Below are 23,427 nucleotides of genomic sequence, written 5' to 3'. Positions count from 1 at the left end.
GAGGGCGATTTACTTCATGTGTATCAAGTTTTTACAAAAGGAACCTTCTATATCCTTCTATAACCTTCTATAATTGGCTGATTATATAAACAATATATTAGGAGTACAACAATGCAGACTTCTTACAGTTAGGTTTTTGGTTTTAGGTCACGGTTTGAGTAAGGTTCAGTATACAGTTTAAGTCAGAATTATTAGCCCCCTTTGATTTTTTTTTTTCTTTTGTTAAATATTTCCTTAATGGATGTTTAACAGAGCAAGAATTTTTTTTCACAGTATCTCTGATAATATTTTTTCTTTTAGAGAAAGTCTTATTTGTTTTATGTTGGCTAGAATAAAAGCAGTTTAATTTTTAAAAAACATTTTAAGGTCAAAATTATTAACCCCTTTAAGCTATATTTTTTTCGAGAGTCTACAGGAAAAAACATAATTATACAATAACTTGCCTAATTACCCTAACCTGCCTAATTAACCTAATTATCTTAGTTAAGCCTTTAAATGTCACTCTTAGCTGTATAGAAGTGTCTTAAAAAATCTAGTAAAATATTATGTACTGTCATCATTCATTCATTTTCTTGTCGGCTTAGTCCCTTTATTAATCCGGGGTCGCCACAGCGGAATGAACCGCCAACTTATCCAGCAAGTTTTTACGCAGCGGATGCCCTTTCAGCCACAACCCAACTCTGGGAAACATCCACACACAAACACACACACACACACTACGGACAATTTAGCCTACCCAATTTTCCTGTACTGCATGTCTTTGGACTGTGGGGGAAACCGGAGCACCCTGAGGAAACCCACGCGAAGGCAGGGAGAACATGCAAACTCCACACAGAAACACCAACTGAGCCGATGTTCAAACCAGCGACCTTCTTGCTGTGAGGCGAGAGCACTACCTACTGCGCCAGTGCCTCGCCACTATCATCATGGGAAAGATAAAATAAACCAGTTATTAAAAATGAGTTATAATGTTTAGAAATGTGTTGAAAAAAAATCTTTCTTTTACAGAAATTGGGGGAAAAATAAACAGGAGGGCTAATAATTCAGTGGGGCTAATAATTCTGACTTTACCTGTATATGTGCAGTAAAAAAAGCACAGCCAAAAACAAAAGCACTACAAGTAAAACACATTACTAAATGAATATCAATAAAACAAAGATAATGCTAAATTTGTTCTGTATTAAGGATAAGCTTATTTTAAAAACATTTAAAAATCTTACTGATCCCTGTAAACTTTTGACCAATAGTGCATAAACACACACATACATATTGTATATCATTTTTACTGCATGTTTGCTGTATTTTTTTTTATTATGAAAGGATAAAAAAACAATTAGAACAATTTGTTTTTGTTAGAGGTGACACGTTGGCACAATAGGTAGCGCTGGTGCCTCACAGCAAGAAGGTCACTGGTTTGAGCCTCATCTGGGTCAATTGGCATTTCTGTGTGGAGTTTGCATGTTCTCTCCGTGTTTGCGTGGGTTTCCTCCGGGGTGCTCCGGTGTCCCCCACAGTCCAAAGACATGCCGAACAGGTCAATTGGGCATGCTAAAATTGTCCGTAGTGTGTGTGTGTGTGTGTGTGTGTGTGAATGAGAGTGTGTGAGTGTTTCCCAGTGATGGGTTGCGGCTGGAAGGGCATCCGCTGCGTAAAACATGTGCTGGATAAGTTTAATAAAGGCACCAGATTAATAAAGGGACTTAAGTCAAAAAGAAAACGAATGAATGAATGAATAAATGTTTGCTTGAAGTTATAATTAGCAAGGCAAGGGATGTTTATTTATATTGCACATTTCATACACCGTGACAATTCAAAGTGCTTTACACAAACAATTAGCAAATATTTTAATAAAATTCATCGTCTACAGATTCTAAAAAAACATTTTAGAAAATTAGTTACAAAAAATTATGTTTTAATGGTAACAATCTACTGGAAAAGTATGTTGATAACTATATGTTTACTCCTATCACCTGTATAGTCTTGCCTTAAAATTTATTATACTTGGAGTATCATACAATTTTGAGTTTTTTGTGATATAAACTTCAATTCTGAGACAAAAGTCTGAATTAGGAATGTGCTCACAAAACTTATATATTTTTATGGGTCAAATGTATTAAATATTGTTTGTATAAAGGTCAAACTCTAAAATATAATATAATGTACAGTCAATCCTCAAATTATTCCCCAGGAGTATATACATTATTTTGGCTTGTTTTGATAAGTAATATGCATTGCTAAGAGCTCAATTTGCACAACTTTAAAGGTGTTTTCTCAATATTTGTTTATGATAACAAATTTATATAAAACATAAAAATATATAAACAAAAATTTAAATAAAAAATATAAATATACAAGTTTACATAAAAGAGGGACAACTTGGAACACATTTTTTGTGTTATTAGAAAATATTTAATTAAAGTATATCATCTGCACATTAAAACATAGCATTTTAGAAAAGTGTTATTAAAACCTGCAATTCTTGATTTATTAATTAACTGAGAAAGTATGGTGATAACTATACGTTTTACCCTATTCACCCCCAGTGTCCTGCCTTAAAGGTGTTATCCTTGCGGTTTCATGATTGGTTTGATAGAGGCCTCATGATTAGCAATTTCCATTTGAATAAATCATTATATAATTGATCTTTTTGCATTCTTTCATTCTGTCTCAAACAATAAAGAGTGTGATCACAACACCAAGGACATGGATTCAATTTCCAGGGAATGCAAGCGCTGTTAAAATCCAAGTAACCTCAGATGAAAGCATCTGTCAAACGCATGAAGGTAAATGTAAACAATAAATCTTGCAAGATAATTAAATCATACAGCGCATATCAGAAAGAAAGAGGAGAAAAAAAAAGGGAGTTGCATAAACAGTTGGATGCATAAGAGTTAACAGAGTGAGAAATTCTCTCTGCACTCCTTTGGCTCTCAAAGGATCTTGTGAATCTGGCCGTGAATTTCTCTCACTGTATGTGAGGCGGTGTGGAAAAATCATATCCAAAGGTTTGCCCTGCGGCTTATATGCCATTAGTGGTACAAACAAACTCTCCAGGGAGAAGTGACATGCTTGTAAGGGCTTTTACTCTACAGTCTCAGAGTCTTTGCCTCTTGCGCCACTGTAGAATTGCTCTGCATTCAGAGGCATGTGGATCAGTGCTGCATTCAGATTTATGTAAAGGCCTGAATTTATCTGACATCTTTTCATTTTTACAGATCCAAGTGCATGAGTTCAGTATGATCACTTTGAATTCTGTATTACTGTATCTGTACAAACAAACAAAAAGGTTCTTCTACAATAAACCTACTTTTTGTGTGATTTCATGAGTGCCGTGTATGGCAGTGGTTTCAGTTTTGCTTTGAATAAATTAGTTAAGGCTTGATGTTAAAAGTAAATGGCACTATAATTATGTCACCCTGTAAAATGAAACATACTATTGTGCTATTTAAGCTTTATTCTTACTAAATAAGGCTTCACCCAAGAAAAGAAGAAAAAAAAAAAGCTTACTATTTGGGTATGATTCAACTCAAAAAGATTGGTCCAAACCTTTTCAAGACTTTTGTTCATCTTCCAGACACAAATGGAGAAAATGGCGATAAGAGATATTCCATGGAGTTTGAAGGATACAAAAATGTCTCTCAATGGCCCTTGGTCTACTTCAAATCTAAGTTAAACAATGACTTTATAAGATGACAGATTTACAAAACACATTTGACAGACATTCAAATGAGAATCAGTAAATAGAAACAGACCTTATGCTGTATGTTCGGATGCATTGAACATACTGATTGAACTGATTACATTTGAATGTAGTTCTATTCATCTGATGTCTATATGTACAGTACAGCACTTCTCAAAGAGAAAACAAAAACATGACTTCATATTACATCTAGTTTTTGTAGTATTATCATTTAAAATGCTTATTTTTTATCATATAATGCATTAACAGAAAGCATAACAAATTCTAGCATGACCAGTTTGCTCTGTAGCTTTGCACATTGTTGTACTTGAAATTAGGGCTTAATCGAAAAAGAAAAAAAATCACAATCTTGATTTGACCCCCCACACGGTCTTAATCCAGCATATCTATGATTCAGACAATTATATTTTCAGGTTCAGGAGAAGCAAAGGCACAAGTCTTCACATTACTTTATATAGGCCTACTTTGCTTAACAACATGGACACATCCAAATGGTGTTAAAAGTGTCATACTGTATTTATAAGGTATAATTTTCTCCGAAATTTTGGTCTTAATGTAATGATGTATTTGCGGCCGTACAATAACAGGTGAGCTGACACACTGTTTGTTTACAAAACACACACATGCCTGCAAATGAGGCATACTTTTTTCTCAAAATGATGGCAGCCATGACATAAGCACACTTGGCAATAAAAGTGAAACCGAAAGTGCGAACATCATTTAAATGATCATATCACATTTTAGAGTTACTGTATGATTAAGACAAGCATTTGATATGTTTTTTTTTCTTTCATAGCGAACACAAAGTGTTGTGCATGAAAATAAATGTTTACTGGGTCAGTATAACTACTCTAGTCTATATAATGTTGAATATAATGCATGAGAAAATATAATAATGACTAATGTTTCATTTTTTTTCCAGTGAAAAAATGATCTAGTTTGTGTCTCAAACATAATTCAACTTTAGAATTATGAAGAGTTGTATTCTTATGTCATCACTTTACTGTGCATTAATGACCAGAACAAATTTGAAGTCTATTCTCATTCCAAGTCTATACAAAATGTAGCATTTTAACCAACAGTAGACCAAAAGATAAGCTTTATATTATTATTGTTGTTTTACCATGTCTGAGAAATAAAATGTAATAATAGGCTACCCAGATTAACTTTTACTTTACATCTACAGAATCGTGTGAAAATCATGATCTTGATTTCAAGCAAAAATAATAATAATAGTAATAAAAATAACTCATTTTAGCCAGAATCATGCCGCCAGACTTGAAATTAAGAGTGCTTGGGTTTGAGTTTGGTGAAGCATGGTTCACAAGACAGATAAAAGCTATGCAAAATAAAGGTAATTCTTTGTTTGGGTTTAAGTCAGTGGTTCACTAGGTAATATGTACAACAAGTCCTGCCTTCTCATGGACATGTACAAGACAAATATCTAAAACACACAGCAAAACCCCAAGGAATGCAATTCAGATTGGCAAAAATGTAGAAAGTGCCAACTATTGTATTTTTTATCTGAGATGTGTAACAAAATGTACCCAGACGAACGCAATTTACAATTTGCAGAAATGTATTTCCGAAGAATCTGGGCTGAATCTTTATGTTTAGCATGCATTTTCATCTTCATAATACTTGTATTCTAGTGCATTCTGTTGTCTTTTGTGAAAACATTTATGTATCATATCATAAGATCAGTATCATTAAATTTTAACCTGAGTGTAAGGGTGCCTTCACACCTAGACTTTTGTTTTGGAACCTGTCTCGTTTGCCCAGTTTGTGCGGTTCCTTTGGCATATGTGAATCCAGCAAATCGGCTTCGTGCCAAATCAATCGCTTCGAGATCGACTGAATGAGGTGGTCTCGGCTCGATTGAAACGAACTCTGGAGCCGATCGATTGTAGTTAGACAGCAATACGATCCGAGCCCAGTTATATCAGAGTGTTTTATAGATATGTAATAGGCATACGGCTATGTGAAGAGAAAATTATGAGTAGGGCGGGAGGTCATTCCAGACATCCCAAGTCTCCCGGAAGTTTCAGGAGTCTCCCGCAAATGCACAGAGACTCCCAGATGCCCATAAACGAGTGATAATCTCCTGGAAATTGTGCGTCTCCCTCCCGGTCCTCATATTCGTCGCGCACCCTTTTCACCCCGCCCCACCGCATCCCTCATCGCTCTTCAGACACATCACATGCACCTTGTCAAACACCACCAAACCACCACCCTTCTTGACCGCCGAGCGGGACCTCGCAAAATAAACCCCGAAACTCTGACCAATGTGATGAGAGTTTTTTCACACGTGACTTGTTTTAGCTCTTTTATTCCGTTTAGAAATTTTGCTTTGTGAAAGCAAACCGCACCAAGAGCAAAGAGCAACAATGTAACAACTGTAATCTCTGTTTCTGTGAACTGAATCGATTCACTGGTGTGAAAGCCCCCTAACAATACAATTTACACACAGTGCAACTCGTTTCTGTCAAACGTTACAAATGTGTTATTAGATATGTCACCCTGTTTCTAAGACTAATATGTAGCTTCAGATGTAGCTAATAGTTTCATAGTATATTTATTGTATGTTAAAAAAAACAGTATACTTAAAAGTCCCCCCATTTGTAATCATACAAAGCATGAACAACTCAAGGGAAGACAAGCTTCAGCTTGTTAAAGTTGCGCACTCAAAATAATGACGTCTCACATGAAGTGCAGTTGACTTTTGCAGAGAGAGATTTGCTTTCCAATCTATAGAGTCCCTGCTGGGCTCTCCAGATCTCACTTTATATTTTCCTTTTTTCTAGTAGTCGTCCTCAATGAAACTTCAAGAACATAACAGTTGAAAAGTGAGAAGCCGTTGAGATGTCACAGGAATAATTCACTGAGTCACTGTTCTGGAACGATCTTCTGCTCTGATGATTCCTCTTAACATTGAGCTAAATTTGCTAAATCATGAATGTATTTATTTTGCAGTGCTTCAGGATTACAAGATTTGCACAATGAGTTCACACAAGTGCATGAGATAAAACGACAAAATGCGAGAGCAGTGTTCCACATCTGACCTACAAGTCCATTTTTTTTTTTAGGAAGAAAGTTAGATTCATTCAGAGTTTTACCTCTCTAAAAGAGACAGAATAAAATATGAACAAATAAAATGACAATAGAAAATCATTTCTGGCTGACTTTAAAGTTAAGGAAAAATACTGTTTAATAGTGATCAAGACAAGCTTTTTATTTTTTTTATTTGGCTTCATTTTGCTTTTAGATGGCTTTTTTTTTGTAAAAAGTTTCCACAAATACATGCTGCAATAGGCATAAATTTTACCTGATTATATACAGTACTATAACATTTAAAGTAGACTGTATAAATATGCACACTTTCAAATAAAATGACCATGGACAACAATACCAATTTTAAGCTTACATTATTTTGACAATGATCAGTGGTGGAAAGAGTACTGAAAAGTGATAAGTAAAAGTACCATTTCTTGTCTAAAAATGAAGTGCTTTTTGTATCCGAGCAGATTTTAAGAGCAGATTTGCGGATCCACATGCAGTTTATTAATCAAGGTCGTACAGGTAAGGGTCATAAACAGGAGCAAAACAGCAACATAAGGGTTAGCCAATAATCGTGATCAATAAACCAGTGGCAGGTCAGACTAGGCAGTAATGGGTCAAGACAAGAAACAAGGCAAGAATCAAAACATGGGAAAATCAAACAAGGAAACCACTTCATAATGCTCAGTAGTGAAACAAGACTCTGCCATGTGTGAATGAAGGTAAGGTGTATTTATAGTCCTTGTAATCAGTGTAGATGAGCAGCAGCTGTGTATGTGTGTGAGTGTCTGGATTATTGTCAGCTGCAGTAGGAGTTGATGAAAGCAGGGAGTTCTGGGAGTTGTAGTGCGTTCAGCAGTAATCTCCAATAGAGAAAACCCCACTGGCGATTGCAACAAACTACAGGATCTAATCACCAACGGAGACAACACCAATCACAACACAAGTAGAGTAAAAGTATCTGTTGTAAATAGGGATGTAACGGTATTGTAAATACCGTCATACCGCAATATTAAATTTTTTCGATATTACCGAAGTCGCATGACTCGGTAAAACTATAGGTCTTCTGAGAAAATTTGCTCAGGCGAATGAAGCGAACGGGAGGTAGCTGAAACTTCATTTCCCATCAGCCCCGGCGTGGCCATAATCCTTTGCGGTCTGTTGTCGCTACAGATCCAGTAATGCGGAAATGGAGTATGCTGCTAGTAGCGGAGATGAAAAAAAGATGGAAATGATCGAACCTAAAGCGGGTGTTGTCGCCGCGCGCGTGCTGAATAGCGGTGCTGTTGCGCGCGTTCTGATCAGCTGTGTTGTGGCGCGCGTATTGTAAAGCGCCGAGGGGGGGTTGAGCGCGCATACTCAAGAGAGGTGTTGTCGCGCGCCTACTGAAGGACTGGACTGGACGGAGGTTGTGTCGCGTCGCGGGGGCACTTTTGATCGTTTTGGAAGGGCATTTTCTATCCAAGACTAAAAAGGGCATGTGCACTGCACAGGTTGAGCCCTATGTGTGCACGTGCCTGCAAGTTGGGGAATACGACTAATAATCAGTCATGGGGACTGCAGAAACACAGCACACTGTTCAGATTGATGCAGACATTGACTTGTACCGCAAAGAGATCTCTATCTCACTCATGGTTTGTCTTCTCAAGTGGGGGAAAGACAATGCACAACGTTACCCACTGCTGTCAACATGGGCCAAGTCATATCTCTCTTGTCCCAGAAACCTCAGTCCCAAATGAGAGGGTTTTTTTCTGTTGCAGGGGACATTGTAAATACCCAGAGATACCAGCTTTTACCAGATTATAGTTATATGATAATTTTCCTTTAAACCCATCTCTATCTAAGTGAGTGATTAAATGTTAAATGTGATGAGTTTTCAACAATACTAAATTGAAACTTTATTTTTTTACATGGTTTAATAATTTTTTGTTATTAAAATTGAAGTTCCTGTTTCAAAGCTAACAGATAGATGGCTAATTTGTATGTCACTGACACTTTTGGCACTTTTTTGGAGTATTTTCAAAAGTTTTTTTTTTTCCTGTAAATGATTCAATAAATACCGTACCGTGACATTCATACCGAGGTATTACCGTACCGTGAAATTCTGATACCGTTACATCCCTAGTTGTAAATATATTTTAAGTAGGAGTAAAAAGTAGCCATTTTAAAAGAACTCAAAAGTAGTAAGTATCACGCTGTAAGAAGCTGATGCATTTACATGTAATTTGTGGATGTGTGTAAATGTAACATTCTGTAGTGCATTTAGTTATTACCCAGCAGGCACACAACGTCATAAGATGTTAAAATTATGTTAGATTTACATTGTAAAGTCAGATGACCAAAATTCATTGACTAGTCTGCGTCTAAAAAGACAACATTATTTAGATGTCTAATAACGATGTCAAATGATGTTGATATTTGGTTGATTTTAGGTTGTGTTATAAAGTGAGCAAAATCTAACATCTTAAACCAGTGTCATACTGATGTCAAATACTGACATTTATGCATCAGATATGGCAACCAAAATCCAATATCCGATAGACGTCATAGTGGTAATGTCCACAAAACATCAAACTGTAACATCATTAGATGCTGATATTTGGTTGATTTTAGTTTGAATGTTGGGTTCTGAAGTCAACATGATTTTTTATTTCCAAACCAAACGTAACATCTCCAAGATGTTTGGGGTACATTGTCAATCTGACTTCATGTGCCAGCTAGGTGTTAAAGGCCATTTCTGTCATCATACAGTAAACATCAGTTACTTCTCTTTAATGACATGCATCTAAATGCATCTTCTTGGACATTTTAATTGCTTTCAAACAGTTTGCTGCATTTATAAAGCGCTCATGTCTTGAGGTTATTCATTATGATGCAAATTACTTTCTATGTGTGATTTAACTGGACAGGAATTGCAGGACTGATTTTTCTAATTCCCATAGACAAGAGAAAATAAAGTAGTGGCTGCAGGTTGAAGGAAAGTAATGCAGTAAAAGTACCAATACAGCACTAAATGCACTCAAGATAAAGTACACATTTTTTAAAACAACTTAGCAAATTACAATTTCTGAGAAAAAATACTCAATTACAGTAATTTGAGTATTTGTAATTTGTTACTTCACACTATGTCAGTGATATATACTGTAATCAATGTCAGGCCTATACATCATCTGAAACTGGGGGAATCTGAGGATCTAGAATCTGAGGTTTCAAAACTAAAGCTAAATCGTCTTAAAGCTATCTAAATGAAGTGCTTGGCAATTGCATATTACTAATCAAAAATTTATGTATATAAATTTATAGTTTTTATAGTTATTTATAGTTTTTACATATTTGATAGTGGTGTAAAGTAACAAATTACAAATACTCTAATTACTCTAATTGAGTGTTTTTCTTTCTTAGGAATTTGTCCCTTTAGAATTGCAGTTTTATCTGACATTTTTGTCAAAATTGAGTTGTTAACATATTCTTATTTAATCACAACTTATTTACATTATAGGATTTTAAAGGCTTTTTTATTTAAAAAGGTAATGATTTGCACTCATCAAGTAATTGCTTCGTACTGTTTTTATTTTTACATTCTTCGGGTGATACAAAAACAAAAACGCTTTGGCACAATGCTTTCCTCAGTGTGTGGCAAAGGTATAGTACTAAGTAATTACTTGATGAGTGTGAATCATTACCTTTTTGAACATTGGTATTGACAAGATTAATGCACCAAAAAAGTTTCTTTAAAAACCGTGAGCACGCTGGGCAAATTTCATTACCCTAAGACTTTTTATTGAAAAAAAAACAAGTGTTACACACATACTGTTTGCTATGGAATGCAAAAGCTCAATATCTCAAAATCATCCAGAATGCAAATTGAACCTTATAATTCCAAGGGAACAAATTGTAATTTACTAAGTAATTAAAAAAATGTGCACTTTTACTTTCACCTAAGTATATTTTAGTGCTGCATTGGTATTTTTACTCCACTATTTTCCTTTAACCTGCAGTCACTACTTTATTTTTCCTCGTCTATGGGGATTAGCTAAAGTATAAAAAAAAAAATCAGTCCTATGATCTTGTCCAATCACATCGCACATAGAAAGTAAATCACATCACACTGAAAAACCTTAAGACATGTGCATTTTATAAATGCAGCTAACCATTTGGAAGCATTAAAAGTGTTCAAAAAGTTGCCCAAAATCTTTACACGCATTGACCCAGAGACTGTTTAGATGCATGTCACTGATGAGAAGATGACGGTTGTCTGCTGCAGGATGACTGTAATGGCCTTAAACCAAAACTAAATGCATGCAAATGCTACAACACTACAATCTTTCACAGTGTAATACTCCCTACTTTTGAGTACTTTAAAAAGGCTTCTTTTTACTGATACTTCGGTTAATATTTAGAAAAGAAACTTTTACTCTACTTGCACTACATTTCTGGGCAAGTAATGGTGGTTTTTATACCTTTTTCTGTACTCTTTCCACTGCTGTTTGATACATGATCTTTAACTTTACTTAATAGTATAATGATTTTTGGCATAAAATAATCTATAATTTTGTATGTCTACTATATGACAACAATCTGTAGGCATTTGCTGTAAGTGTTCAGGATAAAACTTATAAAAAGATAAAAAAAATTATAAGCTGAAATTAAAATGACAATATTACTGTAAACATCAATCTTTTAAAAAAATTTTTTAAATCAATGTTTAAAATCTCTGACTTCATTAGCCCTTTTTGACAGGTAGTGTCTCAAATAACAAAAGGCCCAAACATTGTAAAGGTTCTTCAATGCAGAGTGAAGTATCGTGTGACAATAACAGATGCAATTCAAATCCTTTAATAGTGAAAGCAGCTGACGGACTTAGGAAAGATATGATTTAATTAGATGCAAAGGTCACGCTGCAAAAATATACAACCATCCTGAAAAGGACAGCTATAAAACATCGAAACTTTATTTTAGAAATCAACCAGAATCAATGTGAGATGATAAACATATTTGTAGTAAACATTTTAAAGGTCTGCCACAATATTGAATTTGCCCTCGTGGTATTCAGTGACCTAATAAATTGGATTATGGGAATTAATAAAATTGCTTTACTATAAAAAGCATTATTTTACAGTGCCTGCAATTGTTTTATTTGCTTTTTTCTTGTGTTCCCACTGTCATTGTTTTGCAGGGAACATATTTGTGGTGAGTCTGGCCGTAGCTGACCTTGTTGTGGCCATCTATCCTTATCCTCTCGTCCTGGTCTCCATTATCCACAATGGATGGAATCTGGGATTTGTCCACTGCCAGATCAGTGGATTCCTGATGGGACTGAGCGTGATTGGATCTATATTTAACATCACGGGCATCGCCATCAACCGCTACTGCTACATCTGTCACAGCCTCAAGTATGACAAGCTATACAGTGACAAGAACTCTCTTTGCTACGTCCTTCTTATCTGGATTCTGACCGTGGTTGCAATAGTGCCAAACTTTTACGTGGGCTCCCTGCAGTACGACCCCAGGGTCTACTCATGTACGTTTGCGCAGTCGGCCAGCTCGGCGTACACGATTGCAGTGGTTTTCTTCCATTTCATCCTTCCAATCATGATTGTGACGTACTGCTACTTGCGCATTTGGATCTTGGTGATCCAAGTGAGGAGACGCGTCAAGCCTGAATTCCGGCCTAAGCTTACGCCGCATGACATAAGGAACTTTGTCACCATGTTTGTGGTGTTTGTCCTTTTCGCTGTATGCTGGGCTCCTCTCAATTTCATCGGCCTGGCAGTCGCTATTAACCCAGACCAGGTTGCGCCTCTTATCCCGGAGTGGTTTTTTGTATCCAGTTATTTTATGGCCTATTTCAACAGCTGCCTTAATGCCATAGTCTACGGACTGCTGAACCAGAACTTCAGAAGAGAGTACAAGAAAATTATCATCTCCCTCTGCACTGCGAGGATGTTCTTCCCTGAGAGCTCAAATGACGCTGTAGAACGAATCAAAAGCAAGCCATCCCCTTTAATGACAAACAACAACCAAGTCAAAGTAGATTCGGTATGAAATCACGCAAAAGGACACTGTGAATCCAAAACCAAATCAACATTTCAGCTGCTTCCAGAATGAACTATTTATAAACAATATTTATAATCTGAATACAGGTGTATGTATTTCTTGTACCTGTTGCTTTTACAAGAAGGTGCATTTCAAATGTCTTGCTTCGTCTCAGAGTTTACAAGTTCATAACATTAGGCCTTTTTGTTTTTTATACAGCACAATAGGTCAGAGCATCGTTATATACAGTACAATTTTTTCAGGACATCATTAATGCTACAAAACCAATGCACATACTGTTGTATATGAAGGTGCCAAGTGAGACGGTTGATAGTTCTTAATCCTCATAAGTGCTTGACCTTGACTACATTTACTTTACATGAGCAAAAATAATGAAATGATTTCTGATCATCAGAGAAAGGACATAATTGCATAATAGGCTTTTTGCATGACAAAAGCAAACCTCTTTACTTTTATATTACAGGCAGTTGATATTATTATAATTATTCATTAAGAAGTGTGTTTTTGTACCAACAAACTGTATTATTATTCAGAAACTGTGCTGCAGAAATGATGAAATTAGCAACAAATTCTCATTGGAAATATGTGCCTCAGCTCATATTTTTGTGAGGCCCAAAAAAAGTACTTTGACTGCAGGTTCTATTTAAAACGAGGTGTAACAATGGGGTGTAACAACAACAATCGGTTTTCTGGTCAATTCACTTAGTAGCTCATTATGCAAGGTGTTGTACTCATGAGAAAAAGTGCTCGGGTTTGAGTATGGTCAAAATCAAGGTAATAGTGTGTGGTTGCAGAGCAATTGTTTTTCTTACATTCACTTTTGAAAACACTTTGTTGCGTTTGGGGAAGGGTTTGGGTCAGGTGATCTTCTCTGCCTTCTTGAGGAAGTGTATCAGGAAGTACATGTATCTGAAATGTACAACAAAACGTACCATAAGAAATGTATTTCAGATTAGCAAAAATGTAATCAGTGCCATCTGTAAAATGCAACCAAACATACCCAGAGCACTGAATTTATGTTGCAAAAAAATGTAGGCTGAGGCATGTATTTGCAATGAGACTGGGCTGGATTTTAGATGTGTTACATCTACATATATGGCTTTGTGATGGACATGTAACTGGTTTTGTTTATGTTGAACTGCTCTCTGTGCACTGATGATGTAGCACAAACACTTTTTGCAATGAGTTGTGGTCACAGATTTTTTTTGCCAACTAAGGGTAATAATGTGAAATAGGTGTTTACCTGCTTTGTTTACAAAATTGTTTACAGTTTAATGTAATTATGGTTACCACTATAATGATTTAAATTAGGGGTGGGCTGTATGATCTATATTTAAATAGATAGTTATTCCAGATATATTCATTATTTCATTGAAGGGCACTAGGGATCAACGGGAGGCTGTTTGGGAGCGTTTTATAAAGAAGAAGAATTTATTACAGCGAAAACTGAATTATGTATGATTTATGCCACACCAATCAAACCCTTTTTTATAAAATCTGGTCAATTTATGACATAACGCATGCTATTTGTGTATTTGACTTTCATTTTTTTAGTCTAAAGTTTACAGCACCCCATGTGAGTCAGTCATGCTAACGGATGGGCATTAGGACCTGGATGAACAAGTAATTTACCGAGGGATATTATTGTACACAGAATTGTCCTGTATTCACATTCCCATTTCCAAGTCAGTAATGCAAAACTGACTTTAAACTAACTCAGGCAAAAGTTCACCTCAGATTGCGGACCTTATTCAGACTCACAGACACTACATGTGGGTTAGCCACGCCCACTTATTTAAATGTCAATGCACAGAGAATGGGAATCTACGCCACAGTGAGTTCTGTTCTGCTATTGTTGTGGACACGCAAGAAAGCACAATATAAACCAATGGAAATCACCACAGAAAAAGCTGACCATTTTAATACCTTTAGAAAAACATACTAAATACACTCAGAATAAAATTAACAAACATGTAAATAACTTTATAAAAGCTATCTGTGTGTCTGAGAAGCTGAAAACAAACATTCCATAAGATTTCTGTATCCAACACTGAAGTGGAATTAGAGAAGTGGAGCAAAAACGTAGAGGGAGCGGTTAAAAAATGAACTAGTTTATCTGTAAGTATCAACAAACTGCCACAAAAAAACATTTCCATAAATGATTTGCTTTGTTATGTGTACACTTATAGTTTATTGCTAATGAGTGAATGATACAATAAATCAAAAGAGATTAATGGGAATCAATGCCCAGAATGTATTGCACAAATGTATTGTGTCAACTTATTCCCATTCTCTATGCATAATCATACTGCCCAGTCTTATTAAGAATAATCGTATTTGTTTGATAGTACTATTTACATGAAGTAACGTTTAACCACAAAATTGCCAAAATCCCTTATTCAACACAATGACCAACATCATAATGTTGCTGTAATCATCCCTGGAGGAAGATATGGAGAAGACTGCACAGTGAGTTGTCTTGACCGTTTAATAATTCCAAATGTCATGGATTTCATTCAAAATGGATTTGTTTATCACAATTAAAATCAGTATATGCCACATATTTCTATGAGATTAATCATATAAAGTAATTATAATGCAATTTTGGCAATATAGTGATCGCCCTGTATGCACAATACTTTAATCAACCTGATGCAATTATAAGCATAGATCACCCCAAAATTAAAATCTATTCACCATTTAGTCGCTTAAGTGATTTCAAACCTGTATAAGTTTGTTTCTTCTGTAAAACACAAAAGAATGTCAATGGCCACCTTTAAAATATTTGTTTGTGCTCAACAGAAAAAAAGAAAGTCATAAAGGCTTGGCACAGAGTAAACATGAATTTTTTTTTTTTTGGATGAATATCCCTTTAAGCTCATAATCTCAGTAACAATAATCACACTTAAATTTGTAGCTTATGCTGATTTTAATTTGACATAATGAGTAAACATGCATGTAAACACCTTAATTGTGTTATTACCACTCTGACCAAAGCGTCAAAGCTTGATTATGATTATGCATTTTGTTCTCGCAACTTCATGAATTAACTCTGTGACATTAATATGAACCTTTCCCTTCACTTCGAATCCTTTAATTCTCTCAACACAATATAATCTTCCAACACGCCCATAGAAACGTGTAGCCAGTAACCCAGAGTTCATCATTTGTGTAGAAAAGCTTTGTTCATACAGTGTTATGTAAACATTACTGCAATGACGTCCTTACTCTGATTATTGGGAATAATCACATTATGGGTGTACCTGTTAACATAAACAGTGTCATTTAAAGATCTTTATCATGTTGTTATTTTAGGTTGAATTATTTTCTAATGGTTTTTCTGGAGTGCATGCCAAATAATGTATTCGCAAAGTAATGTACTCGAGTATAGCAACAACATAACCTGGATTTAAACAGTCAGACGGACAGTGTAATACGAACAAAAGTGTATGTCCAATATTGGATGTTAAAAACAAATGAATTTCAGTTCCTTTAACTTATGATTCACAATATACTGTAAATGTGAGCATGCACTCAAAAGGATTAATTCATCACTGTTTACTTGCTCTCACACACTTCTGTGACTGTTTTGGTTGTAAAATCAAAGTTAGTGGTTTCCAAAACAAAACTGGATTGCATCGTCTGTGTATATATAACAATATATATTTAAATACATATATATATATGTTTTACAGAAGAAAGTCAGTCACACAGGTTTGGGATTACATGAGGGTGAGTAAATGACGACAGAATTTCTGTTAAGGGTGAACTTTCTGTTTAAGAGCTCACCGTAGCATCTGTATAATGTCGGGTTCCGACAACACACAGCCTTTTTGTTCTTTGTTATGATAGTCTCTGTGTGAGAATATGCGGTTTGGGCTCCTTAATTCATACCATTTCATGGACAAGAAGCATGTCAGAGTACTTGATTCTTCATGGTGCTGGCTCGGCTGCGATCCACTAGGAGATAAAATGATGGATTTTTGTGTCTGAATGCTCATTGCTGTGTATGAATCACCATGACACCGAAATCTGGCTGATATTGTTTAGTCTGAACCCGCCATTATGTGAATATCTTATGAAATGTGAGCAAAATGGTGCGTTCTAAAAATGCTATTTTAGACATTCATGTACCATAACAGGTTTTATGTATCCTAATTCATTTATCCACCAAACTGCATTGCTATACTATTGCAATGAAGTGCATTTAATTACAAGCAATATCTTCTCCATATTCGGGCATGGATCATGTTGTACCTCTATAAATCACATTTATACTATCATATCAATCTGCAAATGTTCAACACGGTACCTTCCTTAGTTTTTTACGATATTAAAGCAACAAAATGGAACATGTCTGCTTGTTTCTTCTTGAGTTTTCAATGTTAATAAACTGTGCTGAATAACTTGAGAAGAAAACCAGATGTACAAATGCTTAAATTGCAGACAAGAGGAGAAGGTTTCTAGTATTTTTTTACAATAAGGCACCGAGCACTGGAATGGAATTATCCCTATTGGAATTATTATTATAATTATTGTTCTTGTTCTTTAGAATAAATCATGATTTTGAGGGCATGCTGATACCTACAAAAAAGTCTCTTGGAGCAAAATCTAAAACTCAACAGGAAGATATTTTTAACTTTCTCTGTCGAAAAAGTGCAGATTTCGCCATTTCCATTTGCCATTTTGTATTTTATCAAACTCCTCCTAGGTATTTTATCAAATCAACACTTAAATCTGGTATTGTCATCAAAAGGCCTTGGCAATGATCTAGAGTTTGCATCGAAGGGTGTGTCCATGCAGCCTCGCAAACTTTGATGTTTTGCCATGAAACAGGAAGATGTTAGAACTCAGGCATACATTGTCTGATCTGCTTCAAAATCCTCACGTTTGATAAGAGTCCTGACCTGAACATGTTTACAAGCCAATATCCAATTACAATCATAGTGCCACCTATGGCCACAAAAAATCAGACGTTTTACAGTGAAACAAACAACTCCTAGAAATTTTATTAGACGGAATCCAAGTTCCATCAGTCTAATCCAAAAGCCTTTGTTACATTAAATTGTGAAGATCTAGAGTTCCGTTGAAGGGCTTATCCGTGGTGGACTGACAAAGTTTAGTATTTCGCCATGGAGGAAGAAGTACTTATTCAAGTCACACAATGTTGAAAAATTCCTGAAAATGCCTGAATGCCTGAAAATTCACGTTCAATGAGATTCCTCTCCTGAAGACATCTACATGGCAATATTTAGTCACAGTCATAGTGCTACCTGCTGACAGAAGGACGTTTGGCATAATTTATTGTCTTTTAATTGATTGAGACATGGATATTCAATAAAATAACTTTAAATATTGTTTAGTGATGTAGTGATCCTACCAACTTAAAAACAAATGTACTGAAAATGAACTCTATCTGCATTAGAGGTGTGAACCTATACTGGTCTCACAGTTCAGTTCGGTTTGGTTATGATTATCATGCCATCGATTCGGTTCAATTTGATATTACGGTGCATCACGGTGCATTAACGATGCTTTCCATACACAGTGTTGTATTTTTGGGGTGGCTATAACAAGCTGTCTGTATAAACACACACACACACACACACACACACACACACACACACACACACACACACACACACACACACACACACACACAGGACACACAGCACCACACTGTCTCTCATTCACACACATACACAAACATAGACAGCACCAAACAAACACACACACACACACACACACACATACCATGAGCACTTGCTTGCTCGCTCGGGAGTGATATTGTGAGACTGCCCACTCCTGTTAAAATTACACTAGAGTTACGCCCCATTCACAGGTGGCTTAAGCATCAACACTTGTTACCAACCGCTCCCGCACTTTATTCTTAAATTTATTCTTGCGCCGCATATAATCTGGTCGGGTCCCGCGACAATGCACAGGTTCAGCCGCTGGAATGCATACAGCCGAGAGGAAAAGAGAGGGAAGGAAAATCCACGCCAGCAGTTCAGAGAAAAAGTCATGCCAGCAGGTGAAATGGGCCACAGTGAGAGAGAGAGAAATGGAGTTCACTTTCATTCCCTCAATCGCAAAGAAATAGGGGCTTCTGCTGGAAGTGTCAGTGAAAGACTGTCCAGAAATCACACACACGCAGTGAAATTGTGCACAGTTTCTGCGTTTTTAAGTAGTTGGCGCCTGGAGTGTTGTAAATACCCACGCTCACCTCCCTCTCGACAGAGTGCATTATTATTACTGATCCAATACCGAATTATCCGCTTCATCGCAGTGCACCACAGAAACAATTAATTTTGACACACTTAATCTTCATGTTTACTAGGAGCAAGTTCAAAATTAGAGTAAAAATCTCTAGCTAAATCCCTCAAAAAAATTTTATTTATTTTAAATAATGCCTAAGAATGAGTTATAGTTTTTTAGTGGGATTATCAAACGCAAAGATTGAAGAAACTTTGTGGCTTCCTCAACATATTCAAAGACAATTACCACTGGATGGATGTGTGCCATCATACTAATGGATTATCAGGATGTTGAGAGATTACACATTTTCACAAAAAGCTATTTCAGCGTTATCTTGACAAATCCCAGGAATAATAAAACCTCTGGGTTTTTGTTGGACTCTCTCCACGGACACAGAACAGCCATTCATTTCAGAACCAATCATACTGGTGGTCTTAATGCACACTGATACGCATCCTGTTTGCTGCTATTCATGCTGTCCAAATTCCAGTGCATCGCATAATACGCTTTGACAACTCACATCATACTTATCATGTACATTCGCATGCGTGATCTCGCCTGCCACAATGTGATTCATCCAGCATAGAATTTTGAGCCGAATCACACGGCGCTATTTAAAAAGCAAAACAGAAACTGTTTGCATTGACCTGCTTCCCGTGCCCACGGATGGTTATTTCTGGACATTAGACGAGAAGTGTCTTTAAAACTGTGAAAGCTTAAGTAATTATGCATGTCTTTGCACGAGCGTGATGAGGGATCGGCTTCCTTTGAGATCCCACACCCCCTCTTTTCCCCGGCGACTGAAATCCATGTCTTTTCCTCTTACCCTTCAGCTTAATGAACTTGAACAGATTAAATAAGATCTTAAAGGATGAGCCATTGAGTAGCCACCCCCATCTACTAAGAATTTATTTATATATATATATATATTTTTTTTTTTTTTGGATTACATTATGATGACATATTTTAATCTCAGGCTGATTTTCAAGAGGTGACGAGACAGTTTTCACCCTCATGTGTCAGTCAAAAGAAGCTTGATTATATCCTTTACACAATGTAAAGTTACCACTTCTGGTGAGATACAATTAATGGTCATTTTTACAACATATCTGACTAAAAAATCAATTAGTAGACACATTCATTCATTCATTTCCTTTATTAATCTGGGTGAAATGATCTGCCATCTTATTATAATGAACTTATCCAGCTCATGTGTTACACAGCGGATGCCTTTCCAGCTGCAACCCATCACTGGGAAACATCCATACACACTCATTCACACACATACACTATGGACAATTTAGTTTAGCCAATTCACCAATAGCACATGTCTTTGGACTTGTGGGAGAAACCGGAGCACCCAGGGGAAACCCATGCGATGGGTAGAACATGCAAACTCCACACACGTTATATTAAAGACACAGCAATAGCGTCAGATGCAGCAAATTGATTTTATGGCATCAGGTTAAGCTTTCTGACATCTTTACAGAACTTACGTACAGTAAATATAAATACAGGCCACAATTAAACAGAGGATGGTCTTCAAGTGGTGTTTTTTAAAGTTAATTGATAATAAGACTTGGGCCTATTTGTGTGTGACCGGTGATGTGTGCAGGGTTTATATATTTATAACCACCTGAGAGCCGATTGGGGGTCGCGAGTCGCTAGCATTGTTATTTTGGGGTCGCAGGTTGAAAAGTTTGGGAACCTCTAGTCTAGTGAGTACCACCTGAACTTTGCATTAAGTTTTATGTTTTTTTATTGGCTGTAGATTGTAGCTTTTGTATAATTAATAAAAGATATAAAGAAATATATCCATTGAAAATGGTAATTTACACATGCAAACCAATAAAGTGAAATAAATAAGGTTTCCCACTGCATGACTTTACTATAGAAGAATCACAGACAATAAAATAGAACCCCTTTGTAGACAAAGCATCAAAAAAAGATATGGGTAAAATTTTCCAAACCTTTCTCCATATGGATTAAAAAAGACAGAGAAGAAGCGTTTCATGGAACCAGTGTTTCTCATATTGTCTGTAAAACCCAAGTTAAGGTAACTCAAACCATTTAAGGAAATAGATTGCAAGCAACCATTTAAGTTCAAAAACTAATCCTAATGTACTGTGAACTTAATCTATTTGAGTAAATGAAGCAATTTACGCACAGTAAAACCCAATAAATGAAAAGAACTCAAACCAACTGTAAAACCCAATACGTTAAGGCAACTCAAACTGTTTGAGGAAACCAATTGCAACAAACCATTTGAGTTAAAAAATGAATCTATACGAGTACTGTGAACTTACTCCATTTAAGTTGAAGTAATGAGGTATTTAATTAACTCATTACCTTCAACACTCTCAAGTTCAAAGCTTTTTTTAGAATTACCTTTCGGTACATTTTGAGTTAACTACACTCATTTCATTTGGTAAAGTTGACTGTTGGGTTTTACACTGTATAACACCTCCACAAAGACTTGTTTGTAGAGATCAGGAAGTAATAACATTGTCTGAGGTAAACTCAATGGAAAGCTATACAATGCAATATAAGTGGTATTATCATCATAAAATGTTCCCTGTCATCTGCTACTTTGAGTTACTGCAGTTGAAAACCATAAACTGCAATTTCATCTTAATATGCTTTGTAATTGCTCGACTCTGTAAATCAAAAGAATGCAGCCCTGACAAGTCCTTGACTCATACTCTAACTGTAATATAAGTATTTAAAATATGTATATAATTCATCAGTTATAAGGAATGAAAAGCGTTAGATGCATGTGTCATGGCCAACACTGGAAATATGTGCCTTAAAAGTCAGTGCACATTTTTTGTAAGACTGCAAATACATTTTCTAACATGTGTTTGACTGTGGTTCCTGGGTAAAATGGAATTGTTCATTTTCACACAAATAATATTTACATTATCAAAATATTTTATCAACCTTTAAAGGATTATTTTCATGCTTTGCAAAACACCAAAGTGTTTGCTTTTGCTCGGGTTAAGGGATGGGCATTTGGTCAGTGGTTCATTTGGTGATCTGTACAACATCTTGTGAACATGTAAAAGAGGACGTGTTTCAGAAACATACAACAAAACACACTAAGTATTGTACCTTATATTTGCAAAAATGTACAAAGTGCCCTCAAGTGGATTTGTTACCTGAAACATGCAAAAAATGTACCTGTCTCAACGTATTTTACATTTCGCAAAAATGTAGGCCAAGGCACATATTTTCAATAAGGCTGGGTTGGTCATGGCAGCTTCAGATAAAGCTACACAGCCAATTAGTCAATCTGGAGGAACAAAAACAGGGACACCCTAACCATTGACAGGACAGTTGTATTCACATGTGAATTACAAAAAAAACAATTTGGTGTGTATTGCATTTATGTTTTACATTTAGTCATTTAGCAGATACATTTATCCAAAGCGACGAACAGCAAAAACATGGAAAGTATACACTCTCCGTCCACTTTATTAGCTACACCTTATTAGTACTGGGTTGCACCACCCTTTTGCTTTCAGAACTGCCTGAATCCATAGATTCAACAAGGTACTGAAAATATTCCTCTGAGATTTTGGTCCATGTTGATGTGATGGCATCACGCGGTTGCTGCAAATTTATCAGCTGCACATCCACAATGTGAATCTCCCATTTCACCACACCCTAAAAGTGCTATATTGAATTGAGAGCTGGATCTTATGAAGGCCATTTGCGTACAGCAAACTCATTGTCATGTTGAAGAAACCAGTCTGAGATGATTCACGCTTTATGACATGTTGCTGATAACAAATTCTTACCCTACCATCTAAGTGTCGCAGCAAAAAGACTCATCAGACCAGGCAATGTTTTTCCCATCTTCTAATGTTCAATTTTGGTGAGCCTACGGGAACTGTAGTCTCAAGCTGCGTCCCAAATCGCATACTTATGCACTTTTCTACGCCATTTTGTAGTATAAATAGTGTAAGTAGTGCGTTCACACTGAAAACACTAAAAATAATAAGAGCACTTCAATTACCCGGATGATGCACTCATTCAGCCGCTAAAACGAAGTGTGTAATGATGGACACTTCACGCACTCAACGACCGCAGGTTTGCTTACGTAGCGGAAGGGGCGGAACTATCGGACGCACATGTTGAATAACTTTATTTATTTTGGATGGTGAAAGCAAAATTCTCCTACGAGAGTGATTATAGCGCCTCCCGATGGTAAATGCGGCAATACTCACGGCAGATTTTATTTGATAATTCAATGATTTGGCAACCGTCAAACGTCATCAGGGAAACAGTTTGAATTTCCGCTTAGTAAAAAAACATTAGTGTGCCATTTGGGACAACACTACATACATATACTT

General features: G+C 36.1%; 1 protein-coding gene and 1 long non-coding RNA gene across 4 annotated transcripts in view; one reads left to right on the top strand and one right to left on the bottom strand.

Annotated features, from left to right (window-relative positions):
• The window catches only part of mtnr1ab (melatonin receptor 1A b), a 34,744-nt gene extending 18,636 nt beyond the window's left edge, over positions 1-16,108 (top strand). Inside the window, exon 2 of the mRNA XM_087281625.1 lies at positions 11,934-16,108. Coding sequence (XP_087137751.1) covers positions 11,934-12,802 — 869 coding nt within the window. The 3' untranslated portion in view covers positions 12,803-16,108. The remainder of the gene's footprint in view (positions 1-11,933) is intronic.
• LOC141377537 (uncharacterized) overlaps positions 1-23,427 on the bottom strand; it is a 163,744-nt gene that overhangs the window by 119,784 nt on the left and 20,533 nt on the right. Inside the window, exon 2 of one of the 3 annotated variants that reach the window (XR_015507585.1) lies at positions 13,627-13,723. The exons of the other annotated variants lie outside the window; for them this stretch is intronic. This is a non-coding gene — a long non-coding RNA (uncharacterized LOC141377537). The remainder of the gene's footprint in view (positions 1-13,626; positions 13,724-23,427) is intronic. 3 annotated transcript variants of the gene reach the window in all.

Source organism: Danio rerio, chromosome 14, assembly GCF_052040795.2.
Source record: "Danio rerio strain M-AB ecotype USA chromosome 14, GRCz13ab, whole genome shotgun sequence".
NCBI classification, from domain to species: Eukaryota; Metazoa; Chordata; class Actinopteri; order Cypriniformes; family Danionidae; genus Danio; species Danio rerio.
The sequence above is the reverse complement of the archived record's forward strand: the minus strand, read 5'-3'. Positions and strand labels throughout refer to the sequence as shown.